At 49.0% G+C, this 26,761-nt stretch overlaps 8 protein-coding genes across 8 annotated transcripts; 4 read left to right on the forward strand and 4 right to left on the reverse strand.

Annotated features, from left to right (window-relative positions):
• The first annotated feature begins 1,158 nt into the window (after positions 1–1,158).
• Positions 1,159–4,181, forward strand: F5891DRAFT_727597 (uncharacterized protein). Its single transcript, XM_041372986.1, has 8 exons — positions 1,159–1,449; positions 1,703–1,810; positions 1,858–2,039; positions 2,155–2,190; positions 2,432–2,849; positions 2,917–3,037; positions 3,086–3,746; positions 3,797–4,181. Exons 1-7 carry the CDS (start codon positions 1,384–1,386, stop codon positions 3,742–3,744), a joined length of 1,590 nt encoding a protein of 529 aa, XP_041219998.1. The 5' UTR covers positions 1,159–1,383; the 3' UTR covers positions 3,745–3,746; positions 3,797–4,181.
• Positions 4,182–4,252: 71 nt separating this feature from the next.
• F5891DRAFT_1062620 (uncharacterized protein) lies at positions 4,253–10,723 on the forward strand. Its single transcript, XM_041362966.1, has 8 exons — positions 4,253–4,769; positions 4,798–5,610; positions 5,660–6,648; positions 6,702–7,198; positions 7,248–7,459; positions 7,515–8,779; positions 8,837–9,486; positions 9,527–10,723. Exons 1-8 carry the CDS (start codon positions 4,288–4,290, stop codon positions 10,304–10,306), a joined length of 5,688 nt encoding a protein of 1,895 aa, XP_041219999.1. The 5' UTR covers positions 4,253–4,287; the 3' UTR covers positions 10,307–10,723.
• Positions 10,724–11,007: 284 nt separating this feature from the next.
• On the reverse strand, positions 11,008–13,096 carry F5891DRAFT_1062624 (3-deoxy-7-phosphoheptulonate synthase). The gene is made up of 7 exons (XM_041362967.1): positions 12,858–13,096; positions 12,581–12,808; positions 12,402–12,446; positions 12,218–12,350; positions 12,056–12,164; positions 11,760–11,995; positions 11,008–11,699 (listed from the first exon to the last, which is right to left on the reverse strand). Exons 1-7 carry the CDS (start codon positions 12,939–12,941, stop codon positions 11,380–11,382), a joined length of 1,155 nt encoding a protein of 384 aa, XP_041220000.1. The 5' UTR covers positions 12,942–13,096; the 3' UTR covers positions 11,008–11,379.
• A 134-nt stretch (positions 13,097–13,230) lies between these two features.
• Positions 13,231–14,482, forward strand: F5891DRAFT_1130943 (pre-RNA processing PIH1/Nop17-domain-containing protein; the record flags this gene model as incomplete). Its single annotated transcript, XM_041364595.1, has 4 exons — positions 13,231–13,555; positions 13,664–13,756; positions 13,816–14,126; positions 14,240–14,482. The coding sequence occupies 4 exons, from the start codon at positions 13,231–13,233 to the stop codon at positions 14,480–14,482; spliced, it is 972 nt and encodes a 323-aa protein (XP_041220001.1).
• A 764-nt stretch (positions 14,483–15,246) lies between these two features.
• F5891DRAFT_727713 (uncharacterized protein) lies at positions 15,247–16,355 on the reverse strand. Its single transcript, XM_041372987.1, has 8 exons — positions 16,179–16,355; positions 16,094–16,125; positions 15,969–16,042; positions 15,877–15,920; positions 15,716–15,815; positions 15,553–15,652; positions 15,425–15,491; positions 15,247–15,373 (listed from the first exon to the last, which is right to left on the reverse strand). The coding sequence occupies exons 1-7, from the start codon at positions 16,289–16,291 to the stop codon at positions 15,442–15,444; spliced, it is 513 nt and encodes a 170-aa protein (XP_041220002.1). The 5' UTR covers positions 16,292–16,355; the 3' UTR covers positions 15,247–15,373; positions 15,425–15,441.
• A 758-nt stretch (positions 16,356–17,113) lies between these two features.
• F5891DRAFT_1152386 (uncharacterized protein) lies at positions 17,114–18,965 on the reverse strand. The gene is made up of 3 exons (XM_041365166.1): positions 18,922–18,965; positions 18,036–18,865; positions 17,114–17,975 (listed from the first exon to the last, which is right to left on the reverse strand). Exons 1-3 carry the CDS (start codon positions 18,925–18,927, stop codon positions 17,513–17,515), a joined length of 1,299 nt encoding a protein of 432 aa, XP_041220003.1. The 5' UTR covers positions 18,928–18,965; the 3' UTR covers positions 17,114–17,512.
• A 903-nt stretch (positions 18,966–19,868) lies between these two features.
• On the forward strand, positions 19,869–21,947 carry F5891DRAFT_1062654 (glycoside hydrolase superfamily). The gene is made up of 8 exons (XM_041362968.1): positions 19,869–19,928; positions 19,980–20,053; positions 20,107–20,138; positions 20,194–20,292; positions 20,343–20,394; positions 20,440–20,591; positions 20,651–20,671; positions 20,720–21,947. Exons 1-8 carry the CDS (start codon positions 19,890–19,892, stop codon positions 21,886–21,888), a joined length of 1,638 nt encoding a protein of 545 aa, XP_041220004.1. The 5' UTR covers positions 19,869–19,889; the 3' UTR covers positions 21,889–21,947.
• Positions 21,948–25,547: 3,600 nt separating this feature from the next.
• On the reverse strand, positions 25,548–26,736 carry F5891DRAFT_727851 (uncharacterized protein). The gene is made up of 2 exons (XM_041372988.1): positions 26,623–26,736; positions 25,548–26,570 (listed from the first exon to the last, which is right to left on the reverse strand). The coding sequence occupies exon 2, from the start codon at positions 26,244–26,246 to the stop codon at positions 25,680–25,682; it is 567 nt and encodes a 188-aa protein (XP_041220005.1). The 5' UTR covers positions 26,247–26,570; positions 26,623–26,736; the 3' UTR covers positions 25,548–25,679.
• Positions 26,737–26,761: the final 25 nt, after the last annotated feature.

Raw genomic sequence — 26,761 nt, forward strand, 5'->3', positions numbered from 1 at the left:
GCTATAAGCACACCAAGACTACGGGAGTTCGTGCCGTGAACATACAAGAGGCCGCGATTCATATATAAGTAGTGCGAAGCCGGATCGCATAACCTGAAGCGGGCCCGGTGCCATCGCTGGAAGCACTGCAGGTGAGCGCGCAACTGAATTTGTCAACAAAAAAATAACCAACTTATGTGACATACGTGGGTCAGCGCTCGACGTCGTTCAAGTTTCTTCGACGGTGATAGTTCCTTGGGATCACAACACAGTGTGTGACCAAGTCAAGTGTTCACAACGAGTCGCAACCCTGATTCGCGACTTCTGTTTTTTTCAGGGCCAAATTGGAGGTTTTGTGGACTTCGATGGTGTTTGTGTTTTGAGGTGAGACGGGGAATCAGTTGATCCGTTATGGGAGCCGGGGCGGTGACGAGTTGTTAGTGTAAGTATTAGTAGCTAGTAAGTAGGCCGAGGATGTTCAAGGTTGGATAAATTGATGATCAATTGGAAGGGAAGCTGAAATCGATGTTGTACGTAGGAAGGGCCGGAATGGAGCGGAAGTAACCGTCGGCCACGTGGGATGTGAGGCGACATATCGCACTCTAATTTAACGGTGTGAACTGTCAAAGTAACGAAATGTATGACCTCTTCCAAAGCAGTTCAAAAGCGACTTCCCATTTTCAATTTCTTGGTAGCACTTTCTCTATTTCTGGTTCTCAAGAAGCTTTTCAACCATCTTCAATCACTTTAATCTGCAAATCGTTCAGTCTTTCTGCAACACCCGTCCTACCTGGCAACCAACAAAAATGCCTTCTCCGCTGGCGGTATCTCCTTCAAATACCACAAATCCTCCCCGTACTTCACCCATGTCATTCACTATGCCCTCCCATCCTCTTTCTTTCGAGAATATGTTGCGTCAATTTCGCAAGTCGTCCTATCCTCTCCTCCACCTAGAATCGGGTTGTATTCCTCGATCGGCTAATTCACAGCCGTCTTCACCCCCTGCTTGCCTGGGCGCTCCGTTTATCCCTGTAATGTCAAATGATCTAGACATCTCTATTCCTCCGTATCACCGCTCCTACAACGACTCTCAATTGAATTTGTCTCCAACATCTTCAGGAAGCAGTGACGGACTATCCTGCGAGTTTCCTGTCAGTCGCTCATTATTCGAGCAGTTCAGAAATACTCGATCGCGCGTCCTGCTCGTAAGTATCTCGGTTCTCCGCGCGTTCCAATGTCTGATGAACCGTTTAAAGCTCCAGAAAGATCACCGCTGGCCATTGCCGTCCTTCGTGTCATTCTTCACAGAGGTAAGCGCAACGCCGATAGAACGTCGAAATACGTGTTGAATGATCATCTGAACAGGCACGAGATCGCCGTGGTTTTGTCAAACCGCCTGTCTCCATGTGGGGAGCGAACGAGTGCATTGAGCCAAACGACATTTGGGCGATATTTCAGTCACACGAAGACGTAAGTGGCATCGAATTCTTTATATGGCATTATTCCCTCAATCGGTCGATCGGAGGCGCATCATTTCCTTTTTTTGCTCATTGTCAACGTGTCCTCCACGTGAGAGCGGGTGCAAAGGATACCGTTGCATTGCTACCAATCAGGCACCCGCAAAATAAGCCATATATGCCACTTTGCTGGCTTATTTTTTTGTTCACCCACTTTCACTATTTATCCGACGTAAGTTAAATATGCTCAACATGTCACTTCTTAGGCCTGTACAACGCTTTCCCTCTCTCACCCCTCCGTTACCATCTCCCCTGCTCTTCAGACCGATTTGGAGCCTTTTGATAGGCTGTGCAGAGTTGATTCCCTCTTGAAGGTAAGATCATCAATCAGTGTCTTGGCAGTGGCTCAACCCGAAGTCAGAATTCTCCTGCGATTTCATATCCTGCTGGTCTCCGCATGTCCTTGTCAACGCCTGACCTGCACAAATGCGCGCAATTTGGGACGCCTGCATTCGCCCAGACAATCGGGGCACCGAACGACGACTTTGTCATCTCTAGCAATCCGCCCAACCCGCGAACGACATTCAGACTGGGTGACTGGATGTAAGCACCATTCCCAATTTGCAAACATCGTGATCGTGTTGTGGAGTTGTCCAGGCTGTTTAGGGGCAACTTTATTTGAAATCGATTGAGTCGGTGCTGACTAGTTCTTCTACAGATGCAATTCGCCCAACTGCGCAGCGCACAACTTTGGGTGAGTTTCGTTCTTTGACACGGTCACCGCATTTCTGTGTATTTTTTTTTACTTCCATTGAGTTGGAGAATCCCGGCGGCGAAGCTAGGGGAACACGTCACGTTCCGAACTGCTTCGATCGTCATACGCGTCATCATTACCTACTTTGAACCGCTCTTATCATTGTCTTTCCCTTCTGCCTTTCTAACTCTCATGCAAGGATGGTGCTGACTGATTCCTTTCCTTGTATGATTCTACACAGACGTAACCTAGCTTGCAGAGGTTGTGGATGTCCACGTTCTGAGAACCAACCCTCAACGATGCAGCGACAAGGGTCTTGCGGGCCACCCCCGTCACGCCTTCCAGTGTCACCCCGCTTCGTTAATTCATCCGGACACACGCCCATGCCGCAAAGCAGTCTTTCTCCACCGGTCCCCGCTCCTCTTTACCCCAGTGTCGTTCATAACGTGCGTCATGCACCCCCGCCTATCCAGCCCAGCATGATGAGTGCAAAGCCCCCCTCGCCTGCCCATCCTCTCCTCACTCCATCCGGTCGTTCTTTTGCGGTGGGAGGAAAGGTACAAAACGTCTCCTCGGACCCGCTGTCGCCGTGTGTCATGTATTGGCCGGATAACGAATCATTCCCAGAACAGGGTCAGATTCGACCGAGCAGTTTGATGGTCGTTCCAGTAGGCATTACGTTTGGTGTTTTTCCTTCCCAGGCTGACAAGTATTGCCCCCTAGCAGCCCCCGATCCTGAACACTGGTAATCGTGGGCCTATTGAACATCAGCCTGGTGATTGGATCTGTCAGAAGTGCAATTATCTGAATTGGAGACGCCGTAAAGTTTGCCAGACTTGTTTCCCCTGTAGGTGCCCATCAACTTCGATATTAAATTTTTACCAACTTTTTACAGATGCTGAAGGAAACGGCGATTCTATCTCCGCTGCTGTGCAAGCGGAACGCATCAACTTACTTACGTCGCTCCTTGCGCAGAACCAGCTTCCGCTTGCGAGTGGCCCCCCGTCCCTTCCATCTCAGGTTCCTCGGTCTCATTCCATGACACCCCCACAGCGTCGTCGTATGTTCATGGACAACGTTCCTCAGAATCAAGTACCCTACCGATCCCGCTCGCATTCCAATTTTGACGTGGGCACCCAATATTCAGACCCCCAGTTCATCTACGAAACGTCTGCCCCCCGTCGTACCTCGCCGTCTTCGTTCCCAAGCCTTGGTGACCTTGAAGACCATCTTCCCTCCAATATCCCCGCTCCTTTACTTCCTTCTTTCCTGCAGGATATCGTGCAATCCCCCACTCTGTCTCCGAGTTCTACCTCGTCCACTGACCTCTCTCCAGAGGATTATGACGATAGTTTCTCTTCGGGACGCTCATCATTTGGGAAGGATCGCATTGTCATGAACGACTCTTCTTCGAACCTGCCTGTTAGCAATATCTGGAAGCTAAACGACGAGGAAACGAAGGGTATCGCAGGCGTTGCATTACCTCACATTGGTCTGATAGGGAGTAGGAAAAGCAGCCATGAGGCGTTGCGTCGCCGACCTAATTCGCCTTGATTGTAAGCTCTCCTGTATTCAATTTGATGATTGTGCTCACCGTTGCCTTTAGTCACCGTGTATATACATTAAGCATAGGGAAGGATACCGACAAGCAAGGCCATGGATGGACATGCGGACAGCGTCCTGGGTATTGTATGGAGAATACGGTTAGAGTGGGTTTTCTGGTATTTTTATTTGTTCTTTCCCTAGTGCTGGCTCATATGATGGACTGCTTGCTTTGACGCAAGACGTCCTCGCGCATTTTTCTGCTTCATCTTTGCACTTTCAAGTTGGATCTCGCAATCGCACCAGCATATTCTGCATATTGTTTATCTTGGTCATTTATTTTATCTTGGAGTTCTTACGCCTCCCTTATGTACTACTGCATAGTCTAATTGTGTTCGTAAAAGTTTGCAATAGTATCGACGTGTTCACCAGTTATAGGAGCTTCACTATGTTTGCGTGTGTTAGCATCAGAAGGTATTGCACAACAACGGACACCAAACACAAATAACGCGCTCGCCTATTTGCTTTTGCTATCTATGCAGCACACCGCATATTATGTCTGGTATTGTAATACAAGCCCAACAATACCAACCCTCCGCCGCCACCACTTTCCTCACAACCCCAGCGGCAGATGCATTTGAAGAATCTGAAGAATCTGACCTCCTTCGTTCCATACGTGCTGCCATCCGAAGTTCCGGTACTAACACTGTAAACACAACTTTTAGCCCTCTCTTCGCAGGTGGATCAGAGTCCTGGACAGACCAAGAACTTTCCTGGAACGACTATTGCGTAGTCCTAAGCCAAGGAGGCGTCATCAAGAGAAAATGGGACCTCAGCCAAGAAAACCAGATGATCCAACACGCCTGCATCGGAAAACTCCTGCAGCCGACAGGATCCTCTCACCGGCATGCGCACGGCAGCGCGCACTACACGCGATCGGACGAACCGCCCGGAACGACGAACATCTTCGGGCCATTCGCATCGCTCCGAGAGGAGACGAAAACCGTCGAGGATGTAGAGGAGGAGATTTCGGGCGTGTTTATTTTCCTGCGGAGCATCGGAAAGGTTTTTTTTGCGGAATGGGATGGATTATACGTTTTCGCTTCCGTTTCTTGTTCATAAAGCGTGGCCGCTTCGTCCTCATGGTGTTCTTATCCAGCGGATCCTTCATCCAGCCGAAGTGGACGAGGCTCGTGCGACCGGAGATGATCTATTACCCACCATATTCACCATCACGAGCGCTTTTTCGGAGCCTGAAGCTGTAGGAATCACGAGTGGGATTTTGGGAGGGTTTGGTGATGAGCCTGTTGCTTTAGTGGATGAGGAAGAGAATTGTTCCAAGCCGCTTGTTGCCGTTTCTGCTAGCGACGAGGTTGTCTGGGTTTCTCCTGGTGTTCCTGATTCGACTGGCGAATTTTTGGTTACCTTTGATGCAGACAAAGGGGGTCTGTCTATATGGAGATATGCCTACTTGAAGCCCAAAGACGCTCCTGTGCCTCTTACCCGGACTAGACGTCATAGCACTTCGCGAAAGAGTGTGTCTGCTCCTGGGAATAGGCGACAATCGAGCGTTAGCGATCTGTTGGAACTTGATCGGCGTGTACCTCAAGACTTGGAGTTTGATGGCGATTTTCCCCCACCGTTTCCCCCCATATCAGGACTTGCGTCTTCAACAGCAAGTAGTATCACTGCTCAGCCACCGATACCGGGAAGAAAACGGGACTCTATCACTCGCCTAGATCTCAGTTTGACGATGGACAGAATGGCGCTTGGAGGACAGAAAGACGCGGAAGAGTTGATCACTCCTGTTGAACATGGAAGGATGAAGGCGTCTTACTGGGCCCAGCAGTTGACCACTCATCATTTGGGAGGGAGACAGTAGGAGGTTATTGATACATCACCTAAACACACGCTCATGTTGTTGTAGATTGTCGACGCGTGATATCTCTGTTGCGTTATTTGATCAACGCTTTGATGGCAAGGTTCATCACTCGCTCCTCGCAGTCTGCCTGCCTGAAGCTCAGGTAATCGTCTTTATGATCGCCATTGAGGAAGGCAAGAAATCGTTTGTGGTCGAGAGACTCGGCACTCTGGAAGCCGTTGCGATCGCGTCGATACGCGCGACGCGTGGTGATATTTGGGACCTACTTGCGGTGAAGAAGGATGGTTCGTTATCGTTGTATACTCATGGATTGCACGAGCTTCGTATACGACTGAGGCTCGCGCAACCCTGGAACGGCGACAGCAACGATTCATTTGAGGTCGTCTCACTTGATCATGTTGTAGCATTGAAGCATGTTTGCGTCTCATCGGTATATATGGAGATGAGTGATGGAAAGGTCTATTATGCGCGACTGGACATGACCCCGCGCGATCCACTGGTGATCCAGGCCATACAGGTTCTGGCACTTGTGCTGCCAAAAGCTCAAGCTTTTGACCTGCAACGAAACTTTCTCGAGTCATGGTCACAGCGTTATTTCCGGACATCGCCTGGGCTCGAGTTTCAGGAGTTCACGCTCGCGCTTTTCGCGCTTCTTGAGCTCAAGCTCGTGTATCCTTTCAAAAACGACGAGTCCACAAGTTCTTCTGTATGGGAAAGATTCTCAGCTTTGTCCACTTCTAATCGTTCTTTCAACGACGATCCGGCTCTCAAACGCCTGAAGCTTCCTACACCCCCAACTACGCAACATTATTTCCTTTTCACTCTGAACGTCAACCCTCTCCTCGCGCCTGTGCTCTATGCGTTGCACATGTTGGCAGAGGACCTTCGCTTGGTGGTTTTTCGATACGAATCCCTCATGTTACTCATTCCCCTGATATGTCAAATTGCACACATCGTTCGACCAGAATGGGCCGATTATTGGAAGCGCCTCTGTCCTAATATCATGCCAGGATGGCCCGCCCCAACTACGACGCGTCAGTCTATAAGTTTCCTTTTCCGGAATGTTCTCTCAATCTTTTTGCATCAGGTGTGGACATGCTCGACGACCGCATACCGGTGTGGCCACCAGATATGTCGGCGATTCTTTATGGAAGCATAAGTAATCCCGACTGGCAATTTCCTGCGTATGGAACCTCCCGACTGGCCCGATCTTTTTCTATCGATCCATCGTTTGCTTTTGGTGACACCGAACCGCTCGTGTCCTTGCAGCGTCTCACGGCAGCCTATATGTGTCTCGCTGACAAGACGGTGTTATCCACACAAAAGCGGGCAGAACAGACTGTCGAAAAGCTTGTCGACATGCTTGGGACAGCGGAGAAGGGCTCTGCGTTCCTTAATAGTCTTCCGTTTGGTATCGCAGCGCCCTTGAGAGAAGCGGTTAGAACGTGCCAGCTGTCGCCTCCTTCTCATTGGCGCAAGGAGCATTATGAGCTCATTGGCCGGCGTGATTTGGCTTTTAGCGTTGCTGGGATGCAGCCAGAGCTTTCTCAGAAGGGCATCGCTCAGTCTCCCGAGACTTATATGGTAGGGAGATACAATTCAGGGTGTATTGCGGCGACTGATCTGATTCTAGAATACTCACCGACGGATGACGATCGGTAGTCTGGTTGAACAGGCCAAGTCTGCGAGCATCGGAGAGATCGATGCTGTCTCTGGAGTCGAACTCGATCTCAAGGGTTTCACGAAGATCCGTTTTGGCCAAGATCGCAGATTGGAAGAGGTGGCTCGTATGCTTTGTTCGTCGGCGGTTCCACCAGTTCGGCTTGTAGAGCGTCCGGAATTGAAGTGAGCAGGATGATCGATAAGCCAGGTCGAGGCTTTGCTAACAACTCTTGAATAGCGAACATGACCAAGCGAAGGAGCAACAGCATCAAGTAGTTCGTATCGCAGAACGAACGCTGGCACTACCCTATGGTCGTGCTATGTTCACCTTTGGTTCCGTGTTGACGGTCACGAAAGAGGCCTATGTCACTCCCAAGATGGAGTATGCGGTTAAGATACAACCATCAAATGTCACTTCTGCACCCGAACTTGGAAAGATACCTGTCGAATGTCTCAACTGGGGCGAGTTCCATAATGGCGTCGCAGCAGGACTACGCATCTCTCCAGAAGCTCGTGGTGTAGAGAGTTCGTGGATCGCCTTTAACAAGCCTTCTGAGCTCACCCCAGAACATGCCGGTTTCTTGTTTGGCCTTGGGCTCACGGGGCACCTCAAGGAAATGCTCACATGGCATACCTTTGCATATCTAACCCCAAAGCATGACTTGACCTCCATTGGCGTCTTGCTTGGTTTATCAGCCGCGAACGCTGGGACAGCCAATCGCCATGTGACAAAGTTACTTGCCGTTCATACCCCAGCCTTGCTTCCTACGCAAAACGTTGACCTGAACGTATCCCTCATGACCCAAGCCGCCGGTTTAGCGGGAGTCGGAATTTTGTACCTCGGTACCAAAAACAGGCGCATGGCAGAAGTGTGTCTTCACCAAATCAGCCGAAGAGACCTCGTGCAACCGGACCTCAGTAATGAACACCGGGAAGCTTATACTTATTGTGCTGCCTTGGCCTTTGGCATGATAATGCTGGGTCAAGGCTCCTCCGTTCCCGCAGATCTCTCATCGCTCGACCGCCTCCGTGTTCTTGTGCATGGCGAAGGAAAGTCGGTTGTGAATTCCCAAGCACGGTCCACATTCGATGTCAATATAACCTCGCCAGCAGCTTCTATCGCACTTGGGTTGATGTATCTCAAGACAGAGCGACGAGACGTCGCTGACATCCTGGTGATTCCTAGCACGGTCTTGGAACTGAACCGTATACAACCTAGCTTTTTGCTCATGCGGACCATTGCAAGATCCTTGATCATGTGGAACGACATCGCCTCGACGCCGCAGTGGTTACTTGCTCAAGTTCCCGAATCTATCGTGAAGGCCATGCATGGTCACATACGAGGAAAACCGGCTGACGATGCTATCGAGCTTGCCTATTACAACATCATTGCGGGTTGTTGTTTTGTTATTGGCTTGAAGTACGCAGGGACAGCACGTCATGAGGCATATATTATGCTCTCGAATTATTTTGATATATTCAGTAGATTTGTGGCAGCTAGTGGTAAATTTTCCTCGCAGAACTCACAATATGTCATACTAAATGTCTGGTGTTTTACAGGTCCTACCTTTGATCACAAGATCAAGCGCTCCGCTGTTCGTGAAGGCTTGAACCTCATTTCCATTGCTCTTTGTATGGTCATGGCGGGTACAGGGGAAATCACATGCTTGCGACGTCTGAGATATGCGTATGGCATGTATCACCAAGCGTTTCGATATGGTGTCCATGTTGCGACTCACCTGTCGCTTGGCTTATTATTCCTCGGGGCCGGTCGGTATACCCTCGGGACTTCGAATGCCGCGATTGCTTGTATGGTCGTTGCCTTTTTTCCCCGTTTCCATCATGTATCATCGGACAACAAGAGCTATCTCCAGGCTCTTCGCCACCTCTGGGTTCTTGCAGTCGAGCCTAGATGTCTTATGGCACGGGATGTTAATACCAGAGAAGCAGTCTATCTCCCAGTCAAAATCACTACGAAAGAAGGGGCTGAAAAGGGTGCAACGCAGTTGATATCGCCCACGTTGATACCGGATTTCAACAAGATTTTGTCCATTAGAATCGATACGCCCCGCTATTGGCCTTTCTTTGTGGATCTCGAACACGTACCACAGCATAGGAGAAGCCTGTTGAAACACCAAACGTTGTACGTGAAGCGACGCACGGCTTTCTTGAGCTATACGGAGGACCCTAGGGGAAGTAGAAGTCTTTTCGTTCGCTCTGGGTCATCGGCTGGAGATGCTGCGACTTTAGACTTTCCCGCAATTGACGGACACGAAGGTACACCCCGCAAGCGACCTGACTCATTTCATCTCATCTTTCTCCAACGACATCCTATTCCTTGCTTTCGCAGATCATTTCTCACGCGAGGACGGTAAGACAGTCGATGAAAGAGTCTTCCACAATTACTGTCACGCTGTCCTGCTTGATAGCATTCTTCAGGATAAGATGGAAACACTGCAGTCCCATCTCATGCTTTATCAGTATCGGACTCAATCATCATCGAACAGCTACTTCCATCTGCGACTGCAAGACCTTCGTTTTGCGGTCGACTTTTACAGCAAAGTCTACGATCGGCGATTCAGCGGGAAATCAGAGAATAATATTCGGCCCTCTCTTATTCGCGAAAACACAGTTTCGGGCGCATTACAGGCCTTGGATGAGCGCCTCACAGAAGTGCAAAGCTCTACAGCGCTTAACGCGGTCTTTGGGAGATATGCTCGTGGGGAACTTATAGTGGAGTCTGAAGACGCCCCTGAGGTATCGCGTTGGTTGGCTTGGTATTTGCTGCGCCATGGTGTTCCGTCCGCATCGCTGCTAGTGATCCTGAAGCAACTTGCACAGGATGCTCATGCACAATGTGCTGCTCCTGGGAACGTTGATTTGAGGACGCTGGATGAGGGGATAAAAGAAGTTCTGAGAGGAACAGGGACGAAGATGAATACGGTATTTGGATCGGGGTGGTCGGGTCCGTCTTTGGAGAGGGTTATTGATGCATGGCAGAGACATTCGCAAGGCATGCCACGATGTTGATGGAACGTTGACGAAGAAGATACAGCAGATGCTGAGATGATCATACAGTACTAATACATTAATTGCAATTAGATAAGAATTGGACGAGACTCGCCAACGGTCCCGGAACGAGAGAGTGGGTCACGGTGTGTTCTCTCGTATTCGCCGTCCAGCGTCGACAATTTCGTGTAAAGGTGGTGCTTCTAGATCGAATCTTGAGGATCTCCGTTACGGAGAACTCAACGATGCCGGATCATTATACCGCCGACCACTATACTATCGGGAGGACCAGTTCCGTGGTGGTTACATACAGCACCTTCGTTTCACCGGGATCACCGTGTCGAAACACGATCTCGATTTCATTGCTCTCATCCCCTCGTGGACTTCTCTCTGGTGATCAGAGCACGCGGAGGGAGCGCTTATAGCGAGCTCGTAAGGAAGATAGTAAGGATCGGGGTTGTAAATGCTCGCTCGTACCTAGTAATAAGGAGATACCTCGAGCAAATTGTGGAAGAACTTGCAGGGACGTCGGCCGACGTCGTCGTGCAGCTGCGCTCGAAATGTCCCACTTGATGATCAAAATATGATACGTTAGATGCGGAATCCCAACGATCTTCTAGTTTGGATGCCGGTAAGATGCAGTTCGTCCTACTTATCCTCGCATCTCCGTATCCGTAAGTGCGCAGTAGAAACTTAACTTAGTAGGACAAATTGTAGAACGGTCCGATTATAAAAGCCGTATACTCGTACACGTTCGTACGTGTTCATGCAGATGAGCACGCACGTTTTTTAATTCGGAATATTTGGTGGATAAACTACGAAAGATCTTGGGATTAACAGTATTATCCGTGAATCAGCCAGATATATTTCCATAATTATTGTAACATGATGTTTTGGTTAACAAAAGATAAAGCATAAGAATAGTTTAACCGTGCAAGGCCTCAATGCTATTAACTACAGCGAGAGGAATCCTCCGTCTAAAGATCTAATACTATGGACGATGGGAAGTAGTGTGACAGGCTAAAATACAACGCACGCGTGTGGATCACGTACATGAAACAGAGCATCCGCAGGGGTACAAGATAAATCTAAATTCACGGCGATGGAGGGGTTTCACGTTGGAAGCCAGCTGGCCGTTGGAAACCTTGCTCCACGAGGTAATTACGGCGTGCCTTGACAGCTTCGTTCAGCCTGTCCAACATGCCAACAGTACACTCCCAATCCACACATGCGTCGGTAATCGAGACACCATGCTTCAAGCCAGACGGGCCCTCAGCAGGAACATCCTGCCGTCCCGAGTTGATGTGTGACTCAATCATGACACCGGTGATGTTCTTATCACCAACAGCGAGTTGGGAGCAGATAACATCGACCACTTTAGGCTGATTGTTGTGGTTCTTCTGAGAATTCCCGTCTGAAGGAGTTAAATGAGTTCGATGCTGACAACTGATCACAGATTGATTAATATGCTTACGGCTACAGTCAATCATAACGCTGGCATGGTTCGTCGGCCGCGCCTTCTCGATCGATTTGGAAGCGGCGCGAACATGCTCGGATGCGTAATTGGGACCCTTAGTGCCACCACGGAGGATGACGTGAACATCCTGGTTTCCTCGTGTCTTGACGATAGCGGCAAGACCTTGTTCGGTCACGCCCATAAAAGCGTGCGGGTTAGAGGCGGACCGCATTGCGTCAATAGCAACATTGACACTGTGCCGAGATGATCATCAGCGTGGTTCCTTAATGAAAGCACGTCAAATGATATCATACCTTCCATCAGTACCGTTCTTGAACCCTATAGGGAAAGAAACACCGGAAGCGAGCTCGCGGTGGAGTTGAGACTCCGTTGTTCGGGCACCGATTGCTCCCCAAGAGATAACTGTGTGAAGCAGGGTCAGAAAAAGTATGCGGAAATGATAAGACATGACGTACGGTCAGCAATATACTGAGGCGAGATAGTATCAAGCAACTCGGAACCAACAGGGACACCAATGTCGGTAAGGTCACAGAGGAGCTGTCTAGCCACTCGAAGACCCTTGTTGATCTTGAAAGAACCATCGATATCCTGCAGAAAGAGATGAGCAAGCAATAGACGTAAACCGCGAAATAGGCTAACCGGGTCATTGATGAGACCTTTCCATCCAACGGTAGTTCTCGGTTTCTATAATAGGATAAGGTGAGTCATTGCCAGGAACTGATTATGCGGCCAGCGAACCTCACTAGAATCACAAACATAACGTCAATATGGTACAATCCATAAAGAACAGGCACAGCTCACAAGTACGCGCGCATCACAATGAGGAGATTATCCCATGATGCCAATTTGGATTTGAGTAGGTTGGCATACTCAATAGCCTGGTCTGCGCAGTGGATGGAGCAGGGACCAACAATAACGAGGATACGGTCATCCTGACCAGCTACAATGCGAGCCGCATTGTAACGGGCAGCTGCAATTGTGAGCTGTGAGGCCGCTGTGGGCTGAACTTCATGCCTGAGTAAGGCAGGCTGAACCAGAGGGTCGTACTATTGAAGTGATGAATGACAATTGCAGTTGGAAGAGTTAGACACGTACACCAATGACACGTCTATCCTGGATGTATTGCTGTAGTTTTTGGTCATCATCGACATCGGGAATGGGAGTAACGTTGTAAGGCATTGTAGAGAGAATGGGAGTGAAATGCAGTCACAATTTTACAAGGAGAGGGGGAGAGGGTATGTTGAACAAGCGAAAATCAAGTGGGTTTTTATAGCATATGTGAGGCCGAGTAATTTTCCGATTTTATTCAAAGAAACACAGCAAATGTTGACAAGTCATTTGAAAATTGGCAATTTCGTAAAGTGACGTTCAAATTTGGCAAGTACAAATTCACAAAACCCGATATGGAAGGGGCGTTATTCATGAAACGGCTCGTTGTTTCCACTTGGTTTCCACGCTATGTTCGATAATGTCCTCCTCAATCAGTCTAACGCTAAATCCACTCCCCGGTTTCTGCGTAAAATCTAGCGCGCTCCAACAAGCCGTCGTCCCCAGAACCGCCACTAGTCTTCTTGCTAGTGCGCCCTCCGACACTCTAGGAGCACCAATCACTATCCCAAAAGGACTTAAAGTTTTTGTTAACATAGCTTGGGACACGAACGTGCCTCCACCTCCACCTGGTAGTGAAGACACGATTCAGAAAGTAATTCGTGGCCAAGACTACAATGAATCGAATTCCGATGGATGGTTCATCCCAATCCTAGTGTCAGATCCTCGCGATGACAAAGACAAAGGTCGGTGCTGTCATCAACCCGTCTCCGCGTACTTCGCTTAAGCACCATTTGTGGCTGTAATTTCAACTCTTCCCGCGTGATTGATATGCATTGGATCGTCGTCTTCAGCCGGGAAACCGGCCCTTGTCGTCGACTGTGTCCTTAACCCATCCATCAAGTCTCGCACCCTGAAAGAAGCCGACTTCAAAGCGTTCATTATAGGCACGTCATTTCATAGTTCGTGTCTATCCGATGCATCATCTGACCATGACTTGACGCAGAACTTGCGTTGCAGCGTGTTGAGTCACACACCTCACTTGAGCTTTCCCGGCAGATTGGCACGCCTAACATCGCCTCGAAAGGCAAACCTGTGTCGCGCCAAGTGATTGTGCCTAGAATCCTCTTTCCGCCCGGTCACCCTCACCACAAATCCGACGCTAAGACTACTCTCATTCAGGAACTACCTTCTCCAACAGCTATAGCGCCGGCCTCAAAAGTTGAGAGGATACTCAAAAGTGCTACGCCCACATGGACATGGACTCCGACGAAAGACCACCGTAAAATCCGCTTCATCATCAATGTGCCCAATCTGGTAAGTCTCATCCCCGGCACACCATCGAGCCTGTCGGGCTGTTTCCACGGAGACATGGTCTCGCCAATAGTTTAGTTCCCGTGTTGATCCTTAGCAATCGTTGGGTTATACAGACTCGCGCGCACATCTCAAATTCAACGCTCGATGTAGAACCAAGAAGAGTGATGCTACACGTTCCTTCGTTATACGACTTAGATATCAACCTCGATGTGCCACCAGACACCGAGCCTACTACGGCCACGTACGGTCGTCTTGGCGAAGCCGCCACAGAGCTCAAAAGGTTTAGAGATCTCGATGTGGATGGTGCCAAGGCGGAGTGGAGGGTAGCCGAAAAGGTTATAGTTCTCCTGGCTTAACAGGGCTTAGCAGCACAGGCGGCATACCGCCGAGTCAGGGTAACCTTTGATGAAATGAAAAGCTTTAAATATCTAAGTGACAATACAACCTTGTTACACTCGCACACGCAGCAGAGAGACGCTGGAACGTAATAGGTGGGTTGTTTGAAATTTCATACGTTCATTAACTAACGCTTTGCTTCTGATTCGGACCCTGTCATCAGCGATAACTTATCCTCAGGCTGCTCGGGTCGCGACTGCACACGAGCAGCACTTCGGGTCCTGACATAACGATTAACGAGGTCGCGAATTGTGCCCTAGATATGACAACTCATGATCATAGGCCCTCTCCTTGCGTACGTACCCACGTTCACCGCTGCTGTCCAAGCTTACCGTCTATCGGGTCTCTGTTATCTCTGATAGTCATCTTCTAGCATATCATGCACGTTGCTTCCTCGAATGCAAACACTAATCCTGACCATTGTTTTGTACAAGTGCTGTGGCGCTTTGATCGCCACCATATTCCTCGACCTATGTTTATATATGACATCCAGGGACTGTCTGATGGCCTGACCAATTGCTGTTCTCATCTCCTAAGTCTCCGGAGGCTCGCAAAAGCCCGCACTCCCTGCATGGTCTAGGCACGCTTTTACTGGCCGCGTCAGCAGCGAAGAGAAGAGAACGTATCTCGGATACCGGTGCTCCCCAATTCATTGTACAGGAAAGTGCCAACAGCCTGTGTGCTTCTGACTCCACGTCATATGGGAATCAAAGTCATGACGACTTATTGTGTATGATCTTCAGCAGCATGCTGCATGCCAAGCCCAGGTGATACAGTAGCGGGGATGAAACGCCTGACATGTCAAGCAGTTCATAAATACGGTCCACTGACGTGGGCCTGGCTGGCCGTATCTACGCTCAGTTAACACGAGCCAAGCTGGCCAAGGGGGAACGATGGAATACTCTAGTACGGGTATCATTCAGGAATCGAAGTGCAACGTCCCAAGCTCCTGGGCAACATCTCGGGTGGCTATGGAGCGGAGGGAGAGAAGATCAGCTGCGGAGCAGTAAGAGAACGGGGATAAGCATACATTGGCAAGCACCTTTGATGAGGGCCATTCCTTCCAGTTGCCCGTTCTCCACCTCGTGTCCAAGGCTGATGATCGCTTGGTGGCGTTTGATCGCGAGTGGCTGTAAGAAGACATTAATTACTTAGAGAATGTAGTGATGGCTTCTTGGTGCTGAGGGACAAACTATAAGTTCTTCCTGTGCTTCAGCGATCGCAGCTGTTATCTTGCGCTTCTTGTCTTCCAGAATCGCATATTGTTTGAGGAAATCCTGATGAAGGGTTTCCCTTCGATTGCGTATCAGTGTTGAGCAGACAGCGGTATATACGCCCCGACAGGACGTCCTACATATCGTTTATGACGTTGGCGATTTCAGTTTCCTTGTTCTGGAGCTGTTTGGAAGGTAAAGATGAGAGATGACGTGTATCAAGGATACGAACAGCAAGGTTGAGTTCTTTTTGCGTTGTCTGTATTATCTTATTGTCACGTCCTCTCAACTTCTTCTCCCATGTCGCTGGCAAGCGCATGTGATCAGGTATAGCTAGCGCTATAATTTTTGACACACCTTTGAACTCTGCCGCGATGACGGCGAACGTTCTTAGAGACCTGTTGTCAGCGTGGCAGGTAGCATCAAATATCACGAGAATTACTCCTCGTTGTGGTCATCACTGGTGCCTTGAGAGTCCTTGAGGTCCATGTCTCCCTCGTCTCCTGATAACGATTGTGAAGGAGGTTTAATTGATGACACGCGTCTTTCGGGCATCTTGGATAAGAACAGGCGCGTCTATCTGGTCAGTTGGAGTCGTTCTAAACTTGACGCGCGTCTGTGGCTCACTCATCACGCGATCACGTGATTGCATATACGCGTCACGCGGTCACGTCTTCCCATCGGACCCATCCACATGGAGTACGCAGTTAATTCTCTCTTTTATTTTTGTGCCAAAATGCAGCGGTGACACCGACGCGTCGCGGGAAACCGACATCACGCGCGAGAGTCTGAAACAACCAGCTGATTCAAATTGTCGCGTTCTTTTCACAGCGTCAGGTCAGAGACGCTAAGTGAAGAACTCGATGAAACGGCTCCGAGGTCATGGGGATGGGTATTCTAAGTTCTTTGATCCCAAGTATTCACGTGGAAAACTTTCATCCCCGTATGAGGCACATCGGCACCAGATGTGGGGTAGTGTGTGTTGATGTACGCCAAGGGAGTGATGCTCGAGTAGCTATAGCTGGCCGGTGAGATCATTCGTTATTTAACCAGGTACGTGGCAAGCTTTTGTGGTAGTGATGATGAATTTACCCTGGGAGTATGGGGTATTCAAGAGAGCAAAAGCCCTGCAAACTAACTTTGGAAATCCAAAAATGTATGTCCAATGAGGGAGTATGGGTTATACCTGGTATGCGTTAGGAGGGAGTCGACTGTACTAGGTTATACATCATAACTCAAAGTGCTATGCAATATAGTTTGTACAGGTACCGGCCCTGCAAATTGCATGTAATATTTAACTTTGATGGAGACATCCTGGAGTACTAGTACCAAATAGTATAAAAGTTTCATGCAGTAGTACCCGTGACTCGCATTAGTACTGAATAGACACACGTTGGCAGTACCCTAGTGCTGCGGCGCACTGAACCATCGCCCTGGATCGCCCCTTAAAATTAAATTCTGGAGCATGTACGATCCTACATTCCGTTTCAGAATCTTGACTTGGACACGTTCCAAACTGCAGACCGATTATATTGTGCCTGTAGTCTGACAGTCAGAACGGTTGTAAATTTAAGCGTTTGAGAACGCCACGGTCACGGTGTTTGAAAGACCACGGGGCTACGTTCCAGGGATTTTAATTTTTCCCGTGCAGATTGGCGTGGTGCTGGATAAGTGACTTAACAGATACGCTGCGCAAAGCTATGCAATATTATTAAAAAACAACAAGTACCAGTGTAGCGGTGGTCGAGCGCCTGATACAGACCCTAGCCCCTCTTGTCACTCAGTCTGCATAATGTGCCATCGTGGTACAATGATGACACTCCTTGGGGGCATCAATGGTTCAACCGAAAGACTTCCCAGTATCTCCCTTGGCACGATAGTGGAGAGCAATACCTTGTACCACGGCATCCAGGCCAAGACATCCCTGCCCTCTTCAAAATTACGACTGGGCTCGACAACGTGTGGAAAAAGAACGACATAACATTGATCCCTCAAATCTGTTATGTTGGCGAACCTGTGACGCGATGAGATGCGACATGTGGCGAGGTGCACACGGGTGGGGGTAGCGGTCTTCGTGGGAAGGGGTAGTACTCGCAGAATGCGTAGGAGCAAATCACATGATAACGTCGGTGCTGCGGGTGGCGCGGATGAGAGCTTTTGTTTGAGCTGTAGACACCAAAGGGTATAGTCGGTCTTTGTGCCTGAGATCAGGTGTTGAGCACGCGCTGCCATTCCACCACTGTGTTACCATCGCGTTTCAATATAAATCGACCAATGATCTCGCAAGACGCGCACGTACCGCACAAACTTCGCTTTAGCGCTCTTGTTTTTGCGAGGGCTGAGTCCAATACCGCGCTGCATCTCACGTTCGAATGGAGTAACAAAGTTGTGTCCGTGCTGTTGGAGAAAAAGCGAGAGTAACTCAGCACCTGCACCGTCCTTTGTGGGATTTATCGCAAAAGATGAGATGGGCTTCAAGTTAGTCAATGATTTCTTTTCGGCAAACGGGGCAAAGTTGGGTGGAGCAAGAGGCTTCAGAACGATCGCTTTAGAAGTCAGCTGAGGCCTCGGAGGTGGCTTGAGAATCGATACAGGTTTGGAAGACGACGCATTTGCTGGGGGGTTGATTACAAACGAAGGTGGTTTGAGAGGTTGTAGAGGTCTAAGAGGTGCGGAATGTGGTTTTGGATGGGATATAGGAGGAAGATGCACAGATGCTGATTCTGAAGGGGTAACGGTGAGGCGCACGCGAGACGGATCCGCCCCTGCATTGCTCGCAGTGATAAATGGGTTCGGTCGCTTGCGATTGCCAGCTGGGCGAACTGATATCTCCTTCTCCTTCTCCTTTCCCTTTCCCTTCAAGTTAGCCTCGCGTCCAAGTGAAATGTCACCAAAGTCGGGGAGTGCGGCAGTAAACGGGTTTTGCGGTCGTTCTCGAACACGACTCGAATCCTTCGACTTTTCCTGCTCGTCATCAGGAACCTTTGTTGATGGCCCGGCCTTCGGTGAATCAAAAGAAGACACGAAAGGCGGTGGAGGTTTGTACGCGGGTTTCGAGATATTCTTGGTTACCTGGAAGCCGTCAGGTCCTTGTAGGCGAAGCCTTTTGGTTGGACGATTACTGGACCGCTGTCAGACGTGCCGATAAGTATTTGGAATTAAAAGAAAGTACATGTGCAACTGACCTCCATATTCGCCTCAGGCTGGGCAGTGTGCAAGTTGTCATAGGAGTCACATGTTGCTTAATATTATGATTGGTCATCTCCGCCGCGCGCGAAGTGCTTGTCGCGCTCAATTTAAATTTCATCGAACTTCTGCTTGCGAACGTGCATGGAGCCCTTTTGTATTGTTCTCATGACCTCAAATAGTGGTTCAGTAAGTGGTGAATTTTCACGACGAAGCTGACAACCATTGAAATGATATAGCCGACAAGCCTTGGTACCGGGTAAAAGTCTTATGCCAAAGTACACCCGTGGGGCCGTGCCTTGTCAACGCGGGCTGCATCAATGTCTCTGTCTCTGTCCAGACTGCCGCGCCAAGTTCTCGTGTCAGTGCATCACTTGCCAATAATTTAAATCCAAATGCACGCATATCAGGTGTGCCGCGTTCAATTCAATCATTGCCTAAGTATACACTCGGGACTGCCACCCAACAGTGGAGCATCTTTGATAGTAATCAGCTCATCCAAGCGCCTGCTATTTCGACGGAAATCGATGCTATGTTCAATAAAGGCGAATTTTAAATAATGCAAGTATTGTGATTTCCTGTTCGAGAAGCGCAGCCTACCGAGAGGAGTCGAGTACTGCGTCTTTAGGATGAATTGAAATTAGAAGCGAGAAGACCGCACCTAGTGTTTTTATAGATTCAGAATTCAAATTGGAGCTGCGTACAGCATGGCACGAAACAGAGAGCTGTACCGTCTGGGGAGGCCCCGAAAGGACACATGCAGTCATTCTGGTCTACGTATCATGCGCTGAAGCAGGCTACATTACCTTAGTAAGTCATAAAAGGCTTGGTACTTGGCGCGTAGTCGAAGTGCCTTTTCAAGCACATCACATGGGCCAAGTTAAAAGCAACCTCGTGACAACTTAAACGTGATCACAATGTCTAGACACCGGTCACCTTATGGTAGACCTCTTTGTTCTCAACCATCATGCATCTTTCAGACGAGGATAAGAGGGAGATCGGTCAGGTGCGCCGAAAGCCGCTCTCAGATCGGACTAAATCCTGAGGACCACTGCAGCACTTCGTTTTTGGATTCCATGGATATGAGGTCAGCGATGATGCAAAGGAACTCATCAATAAGTATCATGTTGGGTAGGCAAAAACACATGTGGACGTACCCTATCCTCACGAGTTATCGTAATCAGGAATATTATCCTCATGAAACGGAATGTGCAAAGTAAGGCACAATGTTTGTTGAAATATTCACACTATGCGAATCACGATTTCCCCAGGTGTGAAGCAGGTGCACGCGCTTGTTCAATCTTTGCAGCAGTGCGCAAGAGATGCTGGACACGTGAATCCGCTGATGATTGGGATTGATCAAGAGAATGGTACATTTCGCGACGTCCGCTTTCACGTCAGGCTAATCCTATAATCACAGGCCTTGTATCTGCGTTCAGCTCGACTGCAAAGCATCAGGCTGGTACACAGTTGTAAGTCACGTCTCGTTGACCCTCTTTTGTCTCATTACTTTCCAGCCCAGGAGCTATGGCAATCGCTGCTACCGGTGAACCCGAATATGCAAGAAGTTGTTCGGCGGCTTCAGCTCGTGAGATGAAAGCTGTCGGCATTAATTGGTCCTATTCTCCAGTAGGAGACGTGAATTCTGACCCACGGAACCCAGTCATTGGTAAGTATTAAGTGCTTCGGTGCTCGACAGTGTCTTGACCTGTACGCTCTTTCCTTGAGGTGTACGCTCTTTTGGAGATGGTGAGACCCAAGTTACTCGGAGAACTTTTGCTAAGCTTTGGTGATTAGACCCCACAGAGGTTGCGCGATTTGCGAAGGCAGTTGGCGATGGCCTCACACAAGGTGGTGTCGCACCGTCTGCGAAACATTTCCCAGGACACGGTGATACAAACATTGACTCGCATCTTGGTCTCCCCATCATCAACAAGAGTCGTGCCGAGTTGGATGAAACCGAGTTGAAACCTTTCAAAGAACTTGTCAACGCTGGCGTCGCCAGCATCATGACAGGGCATATGGTTATCCAGGCTTTGACTGGTGACAATAAGACTCCAGCCTCCCTTTCACGGGCTGTGACTACGACCCTATTGCGGGAGGAGCTGCATTTTGAAGGGGTGGTCGTGACGGATTGTCTGGAGATGAATGCGGTGAAGGAGAGACAGGGAGGCGTACCACGTGGTGCTGTGGAAGCTTTAGCGGCGGGTGCAGATGTGGTTATGATTTGCCATACTATGGCATTCCATAGGGGAGCGATGGAGGCGACCTACGAGGCAGTACAGAAGGGTGAGCTGCATATGCACGAGCTGAGGAAAAGCGGAGAAAGGATTACTGCATTGAAACGGAAATTCGCTGGGACATGGGATGACGTGCTCGGGAATCCATTTGACGAGAAGGCCATGAATGCGTTGCAGGCGACGAACAAGAAACTGAGCGAGGAAGCATACGCAAAATCTATCGCGCTTCTTTCCGGATCTCTTCCTGTGTTTTCGTCGGACAAGATTGTGGTGATGACACCCGTCGTGGAAAGCCTTAATGCAGCGGTGGATGATGCGGAAGGTGTACAACGCACCGGGAAAGGCCACGTCCGGAACACGGCGGCGCCTTACTACATGTCTTTCGCTGAGTCCGTGCGACGCCGCGCTGCAGATGTCGAACATTTGGTTTATGCAGCTGATTTTGACTGCAGAAGAGATTTCGGCGAGGGTCTCATATTCGTCACACGTAACGCGGATCGTAGTGCTTGGCAACTGGATGTCTTGGAGAGCGTCAGGATGCAGGCCAGTGGGGTACCGATTGTGGTCCTGGCGAGCTGCGCGCCGTATGAATTATTTTCTGGGAGGGTCTTGGGTGTCCAGGCATGCGTGGCAAGCTTCGAGTACACTAGTGAGGCGTTGGAAGCTGCTGCTAGTGTTATTTTTAACGAGGTCACTCCGGTAGGGGAGTCGCCTGTTAGCATTTGAATTGGCTACCAGCGTTATATATGCCAAGCTGATGAAGGATCGCTGATTCTTATCAGAGATAAGTATGGCGCTATATGTGAATATTAATATTATTTACAGTCGGCCAGTGTGATTTACGTAAGCTACTAGCGGTCATTCAACTTGAAGTACTCATCCACATCCTCCCGACGAAGAAACTTTTTGGATGCGACAAAGCGAAGCAGCAAAGGGGAATTTCGCACAGAGATTTTTATTTTGTCACTGACGATGTAGGTCTCGATCTTTAACTTATTGTTAGCTCGTCTGTCATAATTTGAATTATCACTGACCCGAATTTGACCCGAACTAATGTACATGTATAGGACGCACCTGCGCCTGCTGCACTTGGTGCACTGAAGTCCATCTGGAGCGTGCCCTGCGACAACCACACCCGCATCATGTTCACGAGACAATTCTTTCTCACAGGGACAAGGCAGAGAAATAGGAGAGGAAGAACTTATGATCAGGGACGAAGACGAGGAACGCGGACAAAGGGCCTGAAACTCGTGAGAAGGAGAAGGAATGAATGACAATGACAAAGAGAGACGAGAGCGGCTTTGCCTTTGACGCGGGGAAGCTAATCTCGCGGACCTGACGTGCATGATTGGTGCGTCGTTTCCGCCGATGCCGTGTCTTTCATGTGCGGGGATCTACTGTACTGACGTAGGGTACCTTACGGCTACCTCATCGGAGCTTATGCTTGAGGTCTGCGGCGTCTGCTACTGAAGCGAATGCTAAGGAGATCATGAGCGCCCTCTGGAGGGAATTCAAGTGCGCCTCATAGCCGAACCTCGCTTTCTATCATATGCAGACCCGAAACTCAATTATCAGGGTAAAGACCGTTGCTTTGGCTTTGTCCTTATCTCTCACCTTCGCAAACGCCTACTCGTCCGTTCTCCGGCCAATTTGCATTATGTTTTGCATAATTATGGACAAGAATGTTCCGCAGCGCGTCCGATATCTTTCCAACTCAGATCCGCTGCCGTAGATTTATCGACAAGCTCAAGATCAAATTCTATTGTCGGGGAACGAAGTCTCCGCCTCCATAACTCTAGCTCACATACGTGTTCAGCGATATCGGTTTGCTAAATTTATCATCAATTATCCCCATTTACTGAACATCTTTCGCAACATCTCCTAGATCTACTGTTTACTCTACAGCCCCTTTTTTAAACTCGCCTCCATCGATCCTGAGCGCTGAACTATATCTTCATCTGAACCTGGGTTCTTTTCGCGATACTGACCCGACCTATTGGCGGCCCTTTTTGATAGGTCCTTGCCCCTCACTGAACTATCGTCTTCCTCGCTTAAAGCTCGCAACCATGATAAGGATGGTTTCCGTACCCTATGGATGCGATTGAAACCTGCTGATAAGCTTGATGTGGTGATTCCGTTCGACACCGAGGATGCTATGCTTAACCCCCGTATAGTTACTACGTGTCCACTGATAGAGGAAGACAGCTTTTATGGTTTGTGGTTTATGATGGTACCTATATTCTGTTCGCTGTTTCCCGATGGCACCTTGTAGCGAGTAGCGGAATAATCTCCACCAGCGCGCGCGACGTCATCCATCCCGAAGAAGGCATGAAGCGCTATTCCAAGAATGCAAAATCGCGAGAGCAATTGCGACCGTCCTTAGCGAGATGCTTCCATACAGGAAACCGGAACAGACAGAAGGGGGCGTAATACGGTGCGTGTGATTTCTTAGTTGACCCTGATCTCCATGCTGTCAGTCTGCCACATCACCTTTGCGTGGCACATCGCGACTCCCCTGCCCCCATCCTGTTGGTATCAATTTAATCGATCTATAGGAAGTGCCACGGGTCGCAAGAACTCATATATACCCAAATTCCATGGGCATGAAGGAAATAGACGTATGAAATCGCAGTCTGACATCTAATTCAGTTCTCCGTCGTGTAAAGATTACCATGGCATGGGTACTAAATTCTATAATGCAGAGAGGGAGGAACAGGCTTTAGAGAAGCAGCTTTTGGTGCGTTGCCTGACGAAAAACTGTCCTTGATGTTGAGGATGTATAGGAGCGGGGTTTGTTGAGATTAGTAGGATGGATGTGAAGATGGACCGAAGAGTAAGTGTTTTCTTTCTTTTTTTTCTCTGCGCCAGTCATTCTGTCTTCCGTGTACTGTCAATTTGTTATTATGTTTTCTCCCCTGTTCCTGCTGACTGACAGAGACTGATATTTGGTATAACACATCGAAAATGACTACCTCGGACAATCTCACCACGACTATAGAGACAGCTCCTAGATTGCGTACGCCATCCCCAATACCATCACTATTTATCAAGGACAACAGTCATGTACAGGTCGAACCCAGTCGATGGTATCATGAAGTTGCAGTCACTCTGCGAAACTGCGCGTAACAAGAGCTATCGCTAAGTGAGTAGTGATGCGTATTGCATTGACAAGAATGACAACGTCGAGTTTAAAAAATCACTTAATTCCATGTTTATTTGGTATAGCCACTTGGCACTCACGACCGTCTACGTTCCGGCTTCTTTCAAGTCGTCACGCTCGGAACAACTCAGTTTCATACCCGTCTGTCTGTAGAGTTTGTGCTATGCCATGTTGCCGACGTTAACCATCTACACGAATAATTTTGACTACAGAAAGGCATTCGACCACCATTCATCGCTGCCACCACTTCCTGTACGATTTTTATTCTGTGCGTGACAGTGCAGTGTAGAGAAAATCAGGCCTTTTGACTTTACTCCTTGGGTTTGCTCGATGCATAACAATTCTGTCTTCCAATTGTATACTCGCATAGTCAGAAAGTTGCAATGTAGCCTCGAATCGGAGGAGCCAGTCCAAAAATGTGCTGTTGTAGTTGATCTGGCACAGTAGTAGTGCAGTATTCCTGCTAGGGGCCCAGAAAAGGTTGACGTTACACATCCTGGAATTTGGATTCAACAGTGTTAGATGTTCATCGGGCTGTGCCACTGGCCGTACCAAAGGCGCTTTGGGCATTGAACAGTCCCCGTCATCAGCGGAGCAGCTTGATGCATCAAAATGGCACTCGCGTCCCCGGTGTACATGGCCAGCATAGCTGCTCCTCGTCTTGTTTGCCCAAAGGTGTGTTTCAATTCCAAGTTCCTTGCATTTCTGGATGTCAGCCAAAGGTGACTTCGGGGTAGCTGATTCTTTCCTCTGCCTTGGCTTCTTTTGAATGACGTCCGATGCCCCCTTCTTTGATCGTGCCATGCGGAAGGTAAAACACAAGACAGAGGTGATTGGTGGGACAGTTCCGAAATTTCAGAGGGTGTGATGCCACTCCGTGTTTTAAAATTCACTTGGCTCTCAATTTCGATTGACCTGCACTGTCGTAATGCATAGACTGCACTAGTAAAGCATCACATTGAATTTCAGCTACATACTGAGCACAAGAGTGAGTACCACGTGATTGTGGTGCCCAGCGAGCCCCGATGGAAGATGCAATAAGCATCAGGACCATGGTCATCAACGAAGGACTAGAAAAAATCAAGGATATCATCTACCAAACCAAACACAAGCACATATAGAGGAACACGTTTGTCATCGTGTAGTCTAGCCTGACGACTTTTGACGACGAATAAGGACGAACGAAGTTGCCCGCCCCGCAGATTAGCAAATGTGGCAAGATTATCACGCACAAGTTCAATTGCAGAGTTCCATTCAACCTATGGGCGAACTTTTGGAAGACCACCTTGGCGGTTGGGCAGTAAGCGCATTAGGATGAAGAGGCGTTCAAAGGGTCTATTAGGCAGCAGGCGGATAATCACGCCGAGAGGTGTGGATACGTGGATACGAAGCCAAGGGCGACCGAATTCACCGGGTTGAATATCTGAGCAAAAATGAACACATTGAAGACGAGCGTCTGCACAATGGTGTTATTGCCCGACATCTCGGCAAAGCCCAGGATCTGGGTGCCAAGGAAGTGGAATGGTAGGATGACAGGGATCTGGTAGACGGACTGCAACAAAATTTGTTTGTACATGTTCACAGTGAAAAGTGGTGCTGTCTGCTTATCAGATGTCCAGTTGAGTAACGCCAGCGATGCAGGGTCCGAGGCAAGTGCAAGCGCAGTGAATGTGTCCATGATGATATTGATCCACAACAGCTGAACAGCTGACAGCGCCAACGTCTCAGAACTAGAAGCGATGGCGGTCACGGAGGTGATCACCACAGCAGTAATGTTGGTGGAGATCTGGAACTGTAGAAAATTCAGAACTGCGTCGTTCACACAACGACCCCACATGATTGTCTTGACGATGGAAGAGAAGTTGTCATCCATCAGAATGATGTTGGATGCCTCTTTGGCTACTTCTGTCCCTGCTATGCCCATGGAGAATCATACATGCGCTGTTTTGAGAGTAAATCCGTCATTCGTATCATCGCCAGTGACGGTGACGATCTCCCTGAGTGCACGAAGCTTCTCCACCAGTATCTTGTCTTCAGGTGACGAACGAGCGAGGACCTGGAGCTGTGGAACGATCTCAAGCATCTGCAATTCGTCAAGCTGGCGAAAGATGGGTCCTTCCATGATGATGTTGCCAGCCATGTATATACCGCACTGCATAGCGATTGAACACACAGGCCTCGACTGCTGTTGCTGAACAGATTGACTATTCCAAACCCTGTGAACTTTGCCGTGACGCGACTGCGATCTCTGCATTATGTTATGAACGCTCTGAAGGAGAAATACAGGAAAGATAACATACCCAACATCGCTGAAGTAGAGTACGAATGTGGGCATAATGTGTCCTCTGTTCACGAAGCCCGGAGACGGACAATACAAACCGACTGCTATTTCTTGGATAGTCCCAGTGTGATTCTGGGCCTGCAGGATGCCAGAGGTTC

Source organism: Suillus fuscotomentosus (genome assembly GCF_016647785.1).
Source record: "Suillus fuscotomentosus strain FC203 chromosome Unknown F5891scaffold_80, whole genome shotgun sequence".
NCBI classification, from domain to species: domain Eukaryota; kingdom Fungi; phylum Basidiomycota; class Agaricomycetes; order Boletales; family Suillaceae; genus Suillus; species Suillus fuscotomentosus.